Genomic DNA, 12426 nt, shown 5'->3' with positions numbered 1-12426 from the left:
TGGTTTGTAGTGGTGCTGAGGTTTATTCTTTGTGCTTTAAATGTTAAAATCGGGTCCCACTAGAAGCATTCCCAATGTGAGATGTCTTAGGATTAAAAGATTTAAAGTGCTAACTTTGGTTAGTGTGCATATTCATTGTGAATAATGAAGTGGTGGAGAGGAAAATTACGGGAGACGAACGAGCCCCGAGATGTTGAGAGGGACGGCAATGGCGGTGATTCGTCAGCAAAGTCTTGAGGGAGAGTCTAAGTGAGACGAGTCCCGTGTATCCTGGATGAGGTATTCTATTGGATCGGACAGTGCTCACAGCGCAAACTATACGATCTCTGACAACCCCTATTTGCAACCAGGATCGATAAGAGGGATGCCCAGAAAGTATTTGATACGACATCGTCCTGAAATGGATAGTTCTGTTGGAACAGATCGATCATATATATATATCCTTGCGAGGAATAATATTTAGTGCGACCAAATCGGCTTGTTATGGGACCTGTACTCTCGGTTATTTCTAAATATTTATTGAGAGGATAATGGTGTAAGGATGGTGGACATATGCATAACATGCATACATGGTATTTATCGATATTGATTCTAAAATCATAAGTTTTATACTTCATTCATCATTAATACATGCGTGTATGATCATATGATATATTTATACTTGTTCTTTGTCTTGGGGTGATATTTTGTGTAATTCCCCGACGTTAATGATAAGTTTTTCATTAGTTGTTTTACTCCCTCTCTTTCCTTCTAGTGTACTCGTATACATCCATGTTTAGATGGACAGATCGACGATGATCAAGGGCTACCGCTTTACCATGTCCCAGGAGGGGGCATGGAGTGTTGGAGGAATCAGATACACCTACATTGGTTCCTGCGACTTGGAATTGGATCTCGTATGTGATGGCTCTGTGTTGCACCTCTCAACACATTACGCAGTTTGGGAAGCATCATTCACCCTACCAGAGCGAAGGTTCGTACCTGCCGATCCATCCGCACCAGCTGAGACACGATGCAGATCAGATGTTGTCAGGATCTGTCCCAACCGGGATTCTCATCTATTGACTCAACGCCAAGAGGGACGGAAGGAGCAGGCATGGGTACTTCATCGGGGCCTAGGTGGTATACCTCGGACCCTTCGTTGGATTGGGAAGCAGATGAGGTGGTGGAGGAAGAGGATGATGATTGTGTAGAGTTAATTAGCATAGAGGATTTGGTGGAGGTTATAGAGATCTCTTCATACTCGGAGATCGAGGAAGACCCGAGTGAGGTTTCCAGTGCACCACTAGTCTAGGAGCTCCTTTCTTTTGATAGGGAACCTATGTAGGATACTTTTGTAATGCCAACGCCCTCGGCATTATTTTATTTTTATTTGTATTTTTAGTCTTTGTTAGGGGCGAAGAATAGACTTTGCCTTGTATTTTGTAAACCATGATGTACGAATTACAAATTCAAGACTTGATTAATGAGAAGTATTCAGAAAAAAATTGTGTTTCGTTCAATTACATTTTAAGTATTAAGAAATTATTTCGGCAGAGGTTTAAAAATGCGACGTCTTGAAAGAGAATAGATAAAATGGAAAAAAAAATGGTTTGTAAGTTATATGTTACATAGAAGAAGAAAAATTACCCATTTTTCCAAGAGATTAAATATATTAATTATGAAATGATTTCCGGGACGTTACAAATGTAGTAACAGAAACCAGGTCTATCCTTATTCTGTGATTTGCAACTCTATGGTCTATTTGGTTTATGATAAATGATATCATTTTCTCTCATAATGAGGTTAGTTATATTCAAATTATGAATTAAAGATGTACCAAAAAATTATGAATTAAATTCATGTTAGATCTTGGACTTGCTTATGTTATAGTAGTAGTTCAACTAGTGTTGTTCTTGTTGATTGGTGTATTAACTCTTGGTATGTATTTATCTTTGTAGCGACAATCATTAGTGATTGTTTGTGGTTATATCTGGGTTGATACTAGATGTATCAAAATGGGCTACCCGAACGGATTCGGGCTAGCTCACGTTGTGTTTAGGCTAAATCGGGTCGGGCTACAAAGTCTAAATACAATTTATGCATATCAATTTGTAGCCCAAACCTGCCCTAGACGGGTTGCGGGTTGTGACGGGCCGACCCGCGTAAACTAAAATATATTTATTTAAATTTTAACATAATTAATCTTTTAAAAAAAATATATCATTTGATATTAATACATAATTTTTTAACACACTTGTTATGCCCAATGCAACCAAACTTATAGATCTAATGCCTTGTGTTTGAGTTAAGATGTGATTTCAAGTCCACATATATGATTTTTAACATGAAATATTTTGAAATCTCTCATTTCTATTGGACACTCACTCCCTAACACAATATAATTTGTAACTTTACTTTAATATATAAACCTTTGGGCACAGTAAAAAATATTATATTTTGTATGTTCTTTATCAACGCTTTTATTATGAACTATTATATTAAATTTGGTTGTGTGAAGTTCTCTATGGTAAACAATTATGTTGTCTTTTAGTTTTGCTATAAACGTTATATTTTTTATTAAGTTTTTGTTGTAGAAGTTAAATCTAATTAAATACACAATCAATAAAAGAAAACTGATATCTATATGGTTTAATGTCTTCTCATTTGTTTTGATACATTATTTTGTTATTGGGATTAAAAGGATATTCCACAAAATAGGAAAAATAATATAATGCTTAACTTTATAATTTTATTGTAATTTATAAATATTTATGTTTAGACATTACTCTATTTTTTATTCAAAGTCCATAATACAATATTTATTATTTGTTTTTTATTATAAGTTGTTTTGTAAATTTTCACCTAATGTTTATTACCAAGACAAATGTACCAAAAAAGATTAAAAAAATATAAGGAAAATGGGTAGCCCGAACCCACTTGGGTAAACCAGACCCAAACTGGATTTAATATAGTCTGGTCGGACTGGGCTAAAAAGCCCCCATTCTATAAAATGTACCTTATAGGATATACAAACCCTATAAATTTTTGGGCTTTGGTGGGCCTGCCCATTTTGACACCTCTATTTGACACCCCTTATGCCTTCATAATTAATCTTTTGCTTATCAAAAGAAAAAGTATAAAAGAATGTTTTTAATTTCTCTAAGATGGTTCATGGTAAAATAGATATCATGGAATGTTAGAGAGAATCAGTGATTCAAAATATGGACTGTACTACATGATATGGCTGCAATATCATAGTTGTGATGACTGTTACAACCGCATTACACTGTAATTGCAATGTGACACTGAATCACAATGAACCGCATCAAGTCGCATTGAATTCAAAAATATTTTTTATCACAAAATAATTCACACCACGACGGTCACGTCGCAACAACTGCAACAACAATAATCATAATCACAACCACAATTTAAAACACTAAAGAAAATAAAGGAGATTGCATTCCTTTCAAAAGACCGATAAATATCTATGGTGATTCAAGATTAGTGTAATTTCTAAAATATTTCTATTTTTGTAGGATTATACCAAATCTCAATTGTGAGCCCTTCCAATTTTACTTTGGTTTTGGACATGTATACTTAACATATGCAAGAATTGTTTCAAAACATATGCCAATTTCCCATATAAACAGGGGATTGGTCACATGTAAAATTCATCCAAAAAATAATAAAAAAAGAACCTCATATTTTGTGTCTATAATAGTGAAATCTCTCTCTGAACTATTTTTTCCATAGTTCTAATCAATCCTTCTACATGACAACATATTGTCATACCGCGCAGGTGAGACTATTGTCTTCTATCTATCCCTTATCTTTTCTTTCTTTCATTTATTTATTTATTTATATATATATATATATATATATTTAATAGGAATTCAGTGCCTGATCTTTACTTATAATATTAATTTCAAATAACTTATCAATATAAATAATAAATATCTCAACTACCTCATATTTATATCATATAAAGTATAATTAAAGTATTTTAAACCTTAAATATTTCTATGGATTTAGTAGTACGGCCGCCATCGGTGTTATCTCTTCGTTTCTGCTCTAAGTTGTAATACGATATATAAACAATATCAAACTTTTGCCATTAATTCCATTTTATTTATAGAAATTAAAATATATTTAGAATTTGATAGTATGATTGCAGTCTGTGCCGCCTCTTCCTTCCAATTCCAAGCAGTAACGCGATTTATGATCATTGTCAAATATGTATATGACCAATGTCAAACCTTTGTTTTTGGTTGGGCCTAATTAAACTAAAATATCACATTTTAAATATTACAATAGTAAAAAGTCAAATCAATCTATTAATCAACATTAATTAATTTTCAACTCACAACTACGTTATCTTGATTTCATAGTACATATAAGGATACGTAAGAGCAATATTTACTCTTGTCAGACACAAAACTAAAAAATAAATATTTATTTCAACAATTTAATTTTAATAACATAAATCATTGGTATATTTTATTCATGCAATAAGCTAAAATATCGTTTTATTACAGACGAGCAATTTGCTAAAATTATGAATCTGTGATCGACTCTCGAGTTCAAAACTTTTATTTAAAAGACTATGTTATTCTATATTAGATATAAACAAATTTTTCTACGTTTTAACTGTAAAAAAATATAATAATAATTTTGAAATATCACATAACTGAAAATTGAAATGCCACATAACTTAAGAGTTAAGACAACACTTATCAAAGAACTAGAGAATCCAATCAACCATTAAAATCCCCTTGGTGGGGATGCTCGTATGCTCAGCATTAATGTACCAAACTTAATATATTTAATATTAATGTACCACCCTTTTAATATTCTACCAAAATTTATTTTACTAAAAAAGAAAAAGAAGATACAGAAACCCACCTAGTTTCCTTTCTTTTTTAGATATTTAATTAAATACTGATAACTTGCCCTAAGTTGAGGTGTGGTCCTATCCATTTTCTATTCTGCTTGTGGGCCAGTGTCACCCGTACAGGACCACTGCCATGCTTTGCTATCAAGATGAGTATCAATAGTTATTTGTTACCCTAATTTAATTATTTGCAACATGCTTCCAAAAGAAGTAATGCCAACAAAAAAATACCATCTACCATATTGCTTAAGCTATCTATTAAAAATAGAGGGTAATATGTTTAGTGTAAAAATTTATATATAACTGTTATATCATTTATTATTTATTTAAATTATATTTTTGATGAGTATATGATAATTATATATTAATCGTGGATGATGTCAGTGTATAAAATTCATATGGACATAAATTTTTTCTCTTAAAAATATGGTATATATAAAAATATAGAGAAAAAGATATACGTATTAAAAGCGTAACATATTTTTACAATATCATTAATATTCGATTATTATTAACTTTTAAATATAATAAATATAAATAAATGATGGATGATGTATTGATTATTTATAATTATTTATGCTAACACAATGTATAGGTATTACATTAAAAAAATATTTTGCAAAAGTGTTGCTGGGCTAACAGAGTATTTTATTCATCTATTGTCCAAGTAGCTGACGTGTTCGGCCTTCTTTCTCCTTTTTAAAATAAAATAAAAGTAAGAAAATAATAAATATTATAATAACATTATGACAATGAGAAGCCGAACATCTCTCTTATGTAACATGGCCCTTTAATCATTAAATATCATTTTGTGTTTGTGAAAGCTCACGAAATTGAAAAGCTTCCAAAGCCACAGAAAGAAGAGAGCTTAAACTAATCTCAGGTGGGACCCATTCATACTAGACCCATGTGATATGGCTATATGGGCCCAAATAATAGATTTTAATATTTATAATTTATTAGTAGATCATCTATTATTTAGTAATATGTTAATTATTATTAATTTATAAATACATGTGAATGATGTATTAATCGTATAAATATTTTTACATGAAACATAAATAGATATTGAACACATTATAAAATACTAGAGTTGGCATGGTTGTATAAAAAGGAAATACGATGTTTATAATATTCATTCATATATTACATTATTATAACTACATATACAATGATATAATGCTAACATAAGACTACCAAATTTATGTACCCAAAAAAACATTAATAAAGTTTGCAGCCTACTACCGATATGACTTTAGTTGAACTTTAAATATTGAAGATAGGTTAAATATAGAGGAAAAAATATATACATACACTGTAAATTTTTTATATATTATCAATCTATCATCTACCATTAATTTTTATCAATATTGACTCTCCAAAAATAATAATATTGACAAATGGTGGATAATATATTGACTATAAAATACTTTTACACGACATTATATAGATATTACACTCTAAAATGTACGTATCCTTCACCCAAAAACTCTAAGGATCCAGCTACTAGAGGAGTAGGTAATATCAATACCTTAAAAATCTGAAATTAAATCCCTTGGTAATAGTAAACCAAAATATAAAATAACCAAAATAAATCAAGAATGGTAAAATAAAAAACAAAAAAAACTTGGATGTCCATATGAGAAAAAGGATATATACATTGATATGATATGAATTTTATAAATCAAGAATGGTAAAAGTAATATCATCCACTATTCATGTTTTATTATCATTGAATCTTTAAAAAAAATGATAAACATTATAATGAGTGTATAAATATTTACACTAAGAATATATATATATATATATATATATTACTATTTCAACACTAGATTAATTAATAATGTAATATCCCAACCAATACTTGCCCTAGAAATTCATAATTTTTAATTAATGTGGACATCATATATTTAATACAATTATATTGACTATTTATTTTGGATTACAAATTAAGTAATTTAATTATTGACAACTCATAAGACTTCTAAAATTGATAATGAATGTGTTTAATGAGCAGATACCTAAATGATTGGCATATAGGAGATAATAGAAACCATATAAATTAATGCACAAGGAACAGTTATAGTCCTTACAGTACTAAATCACAAATAGTTTTCAGCTCTCTGCTTCATAGAGAAATCGAAGGTCCCTAAAGGAACTCAAGATTTGGTTGAAAAAAGTCATCATACCAAAACTTTCTCAAAAGATAAATTAAAGGAATATATCAGATAACATAGATTCAAATATGACATTATACCCTTGTTTTATATATATGTATGAGAATTATTAGATTTAAAATCATAGGATTGTTAGTTCAGCAATCAAAACTAAATTTCTAACATCCACACCTATTAGCAACTGCTCAGATTTGCAATGTGACAAATAGCATTTATCTATAATTTATTTTGAGTAGATTTGGTAGAACTGAACACATGATGCAACTTGATTGAAGCAGTTTAGCCAATAAGAGGCTAAGAGATAACTCTATTTCAAAATAGAAAAGTTAAGATATGATAACAATAAGACCTAAGTTTCCAAAAATACAAAAAGACACTAGAGAGAAAGATTGATGCATTATTGTGCTAGCACTTGGTGCCTATTAATTTCTCATTTTTTTTATTGCTTAAAATATCAGGAACAGTCGATTCTAACTAAACCATTGAACAAAAAACTCCTAATTTACCAAGTTCTCAGCTCTAGTTGATAAAATTTGAGTAAATTATACCAAAACCCAACATTTAGCTTAATTATACTCTTCGTTTAAAACATAACACTAACCAACGTCCTCTAAGGGGACGTCAATTTAAGTTGTAAAGAAGAGATGAATAGTTTGTGCAGTTTCACTAAATTTGAAGATTGTCATTTCAATTTACTACACATGTTTTTTTTTAAAGGGCAAGTTGAGCTTAAACAATGTGTTTAAGAGAGACATGTTATGGATTCAGACTGAACTGTTACTTCTTAAATACACAACTCCAACAAGATAGGCTAAATGAAATTAGACAAATGCATAAATCTACTATCTCATTCAATGTAAGACACTTATAAGATATGCCACATAAATTGACATTCAGGTTCTAATTAAGATGTTTACTTCCTTCATTGGAAAGAGTAACCCTACAACACAGACAATTAGCATACAACACCAAAGCAAAGGCAAATTCATTAAAGATCAACAGAAGCAGTTATAATTATGAAGCACCTTTGCATTTTAAAATTAATTAGCAGTCAAGAGTGCAAATTGCATCTCCCTCAACATCTCCATGTTGAAACTGAGATGACATCCTCTACCAGGAATCATCAGCTCTAACCAATCTGCTCAGTACTCGGTAGAGTCATTAATGCCACCGGTGAGAAACCCGGATATCAGGGGCGAAATATCTGCATCTATGCATATTACATGATTGCATTGGCAAAAGGTTTTCATGATACATATTACAATAATATATGTCAAACTCAGTTCACAATTCAGTAATCAAGATAGACTACACGAATGCCCGAAAAGTTTAGACTGCATTCTTGGCTAAATTGTTTCATACTTCCAAAACAATTTGCCTTGTGTTCAAGATAAACAAAGACAGTCACACATGGTAGATGATGGAAATGGGGACACATAATACACTAATACCCACATGGAAACCGACATACTAGAAATAGAGCTGTAGAATCCTAGATTTCAACCCATATAGTCAAGAGAACATTTCGACGCGGATCACATGAAAAAGCCTACACAAACAATTACATAAACTACAGTAGCAAGTTATGAAGCACCTTGAAAAATATAAGTTAATTAGCAGCTGTTCAACAACTCCAAGTTGAAACCGAGATAAGTTCTTTCTGCAGCCAGCATAGGACAAGAGATGAATGCCTTCTCTCCACTTCAAATCCCCGCACTGGTGCCCTCTGTACTAAACACTCAGCTTGAGCTTCTGCGAAGTTACTAAATGTGATCGGAGAGAACCCAGTTTGAAGAAACAGATTCCGCCAAGGAGGTAACTTTTCGTGTGATCGTTGATGGCTGAATACAATTTTCTTAATGGCTGGTTGGATGAAATGCCTCTCGATGATTTGGAGGACACCCGAGCTCACATTTACTGCATCTAGTGACTCAAGCAAGGCTGAGTAATATTGAAGAGCATGGACTATATTGGTGGAAAATGGTACATCAATGCGATCGCAATTTCTATCCAAAGTGACCACCACTTTTGGTCTAAGCTGCTTTACAAAGTGAAGCACTGAAGGAACCAACGATGGGTAATTTACGAAACAAGAAAGTGGTAAATTCACAGCAACTGCCTCATTATCAAAGAACTGAGAAGCCAGAGGACAAGAAGGAGAGTTCAGTGATTCAATGCTCAGAACATTGAGCTCAAACGACATGTTAATGTCTTTGGCATATTGGTTCAAATTTTGTCTGATAAAATTGAGCTCATTGTCATCGCAAGTGGAGGGAGATACAATAGCGGTAACTTTAAGAGATGTTGCACCATTATTTCTCAAGGCAAGCTCTTGCATAAAAGAAGACCATTGCTCTCCAAACCCAATGTCAAAATCAATAATGTGAATTCGATCAAACCTTTCCAGAGCTTCGACGAGGGCTTGATTACAAGTGAAGTTGACAAACTGAAGAACCGGTGATATCTCAGAAAATGACTTGTAAGCTCCAATTTTGAATATGAAATTGATTGGTGAGAAAGCAATAGAACTGTGAATGTTCGTATTGAGCAGTAACTGCAAGGCCTCCTTCATGTAGAAAGTAGCCCTTTGGAAAGACTTACCAACTGGGGAGAGATGCTGATTGAGCCGCGCCAATATCCCTTGCGCAAGTACCGGATTACCAGCTTCTATCAGCTCAGCAATTTTGTATAGCTGGTCAAATATATTCTGCTGAAACTGGTTAATTGCATCATCTCCGGTGGAATTCACCTTCTGCTGTTTTGCAGACGGCACAACCAATGGTTGTAGCTGTTGCAGATGATGATGAGGAAACAATGGACGCTGTTTTTGCTGCCTCCTAGAAATTAGCTCTTGCCCACAGTCCAAAAGGGGAAACCTTGGAACCTGATAATTGTGCCCGACTGCATCGGACAAACGGTGTTCCGCTTGATGCTGAGACAAAACTTCCTGCTCTTGCATTTGAGGGTATGTCAATGGCACAAAGAAAGAAGGGCTATCCGAGAACTGAGCTTGATTCTGGTTTAACAGCAACTGAGGATTGATAAATTGAGGCTTCTCATCTACAACACCAATCTGTTGCTGCTGCTGAGAATTAAGCACACCGGGGGACGACGAAACCATCAAAGAACTGTTAGCTGAAACATAAATTGATTCTGAGACAGACATGGAACCAGTCTTTGCACTGTGACCATCTATATTCTCAACAAATGGGAAGGCAGGGTAATTCCCTTGCACAAAGGGATCAATATTACTTACCATATTCAACCCTTCATCCACAACACCAAACCCTTCGTTGAAATCGGCAATTTGAGAACCACAATCACTGCTTTGCAAGAGCTTGCTCAATCCTGCAGAAGGGTCTTCAACATCACCCATGATTAACCTCATAATAGACTGATCTTGACCCTCCCAGTCCTCCATTCTCACATCACATTTTTCTGGGCTAGCTTCCAAGGATGCATGAAGAGGTTTCTCTAAGAGGGTTGTGGCTGCAACAGTGGTGTTGTTGCTGCTGCCAAGAGAAGAGGACATTGTGGAAGATGATAAAGAAGGGTTTGGGCTTCTTCTTGAGTCAAGAACAGAATTAGGCTCAGTGCCCACATAGCAATAAAACTCTTTGTCTATGCTCCACTTTTGTGGTTGTTGATGCCAAAGGAGTGAAAAAGAATCTGAAACTGCAGAAGAACAAAAATCCAAAACTCCCTTCTCTTGAAATTCCTCAAAAGGCAAGGGCATGGCCTTCATTCAACAAAGATAACAACAACAATATAGGGTCTCAGTGCCAACAAAACCAACCACTCAAAAGACTCTAGTTTCTTAAAAAGCTAGCATCTTTATTCTCCATACCCACCTAGAACATGTTTCAAAGCAAGAATTTTGACACATGAGTGTGGTTTACAAATCCAGGAACAAAGCATACATGATTTTTTATTTTATTTTTTGAAGAAAGCTTTCAATTTTGGTGGGATATTCAAAACCACTTACAAATACAAAGGGTTTAAAAAATAAAAAGAAAAAAACTTGAGCACCTATAAAGATTGACCTTTACTTTCTGGATCTATGGCTTGTTAACTCCAAAGAGTTGCAGTGGCAGTAAAGGAATGAAGCCATGAATGTGATTCTTTGTTGTTTGTTACAAAAAGTAAAGAACTTGAGTGCATCTAAAGCTTGTTCTTCACTTTCAGGATCCATAGCTTATTAAGGTCCAAATAGTTGCAGTGAAAGAACAAAGCCATGAATGTGATTTTTTGTTTTTGTTGCTTATGTTATGAGTTTTCTGTGTGGAAGTGAAACACTCTTTCCTACTTATGTTTTTTTTGGATGGATTGCACTCTCCCATCCTTCTCTGATCTCTCTTCTTGTTCCTACTTAAATTATAAAATATTGGTTTGTTTAATATATATTTTTGTTCAATATTCTAATTTTTGGATAAGAAATTAATCACTTTTAATATGTATTATTGTTCTTTTCGAATTTAATCAAATATTATTTTCAAAAATTAAATTTTTGCATTTTTTATCTTTTATAAGTTTTTAGTATGACATTATATTACTATAGTAACAACTTATTAATTTTACTTTGTACAGTTTGGTTTTTTAAATTTGAGTTTAATATCAGTTTAATTTATATTTATGATTGGGCATTTATTATTCGTATTTAATATTTTTATTTGTGAACTAATAATAATTAGTATGTGACCATGATGTCCATAAAAATTCTTAAATATATAAAGTACAAACTAACTTTTAAAGAGTTTAACAAAATGAGTAGGTTTTGAAATATTTTGTTAACTTTTACCTAAAATCAATTGCAACTGGTGTTATTTTGTAATGTTTGAAAAGATGTAATACTGAATTAGTTAGTATTAAAGACGAAATTATTTAATGCAATTATACAATGCAAATTAATACACACTATCATATTCATTTATTATGATTTAAATTTAAGTAGAAGATTTAAATATGTTTCTAATATTAAGTATATTATTCTATATATGTAAAATATTGTATTCTTTATTTTTATTTTTTTAAAATAAGCATAATTCCTTCATATAATATTGCACTTTAATGCTTTTTATCCAAAATTGAGAAAGACAAATTTTTAAATGTAAACAACTCAAACTAATTTAAAGGAAGATAAATAATTTTCTCTACGTCTTTCAATACAATACTTCTATATTTAATATCTTAAAATAATGTCTTTAGTGCATTTGTTAAATAAAAAACAAAAACAATACAACTTGCAAAGGTTGCTGTCAACTGACTGTTTTACCCCACACACTAAACTTCTGTGGATTTTGCTTTTGGGAATATCAAAATACAGATAAAGTTTATTTTAATTCGTAAATAAGATGGGGATAAAGTTTAGTCTAT

At 32.1% G+C, this 12426-nt stretch overlaps 1 protein-coding gene across 1 annotated transcript; it reads right to left on the bottom strand.

The window, feature by feature from the left end:
• Positions 8297-11387, bottom strand: LOC109350290 (scarecrow-like protein 6). Its single transcript, XM_019591503.1, has 2 exons — positions 11083-11387; positions 8297-10904 (listed from the first exon to the last, which is right to left on the bottom strand). Exon 2 carries the CDS (start codon positions 10796-10798, stop codon positions 8678-8680), a length of 2121 nt encoding a protein of 706 aa, XP_019447048.1. The 5' UTR covers positions 10799-10904; positions 11083-11387; the 3' UTR covers positions 8297-8677.

The sequence above is a fragment of the Lupinus angustifolius genome, chromosome LG01, assembly GCF_001865875.1.
Source record: "Lupinus angustifolius cultivar Tanjil chromosome LG01, LupAngTanjil_v1.0, whole genome shotgun sequence".
Taxonomy (NCBI): domain Eukaryota; kingdom Viridiplantae; phylum Streptophyta; class Magnoliopsida; order Fabales; family Fabaceae; genus Lupinus; species Lupinus angustifolius.
This window is presented reverse-complemented; position numbering and strand designations above follow the sequence as displayed.

Bases quoted from the DNA above. Each gene is read 5' to 3' on its own strand.
- LOC109350290 (XM_019591503.1), bottom strand. From the start codon at position 10,798: ATGAAGGCCATGCCCTTGCCTTTTGAGGAATTTCAAGAGAAGGGAGTT.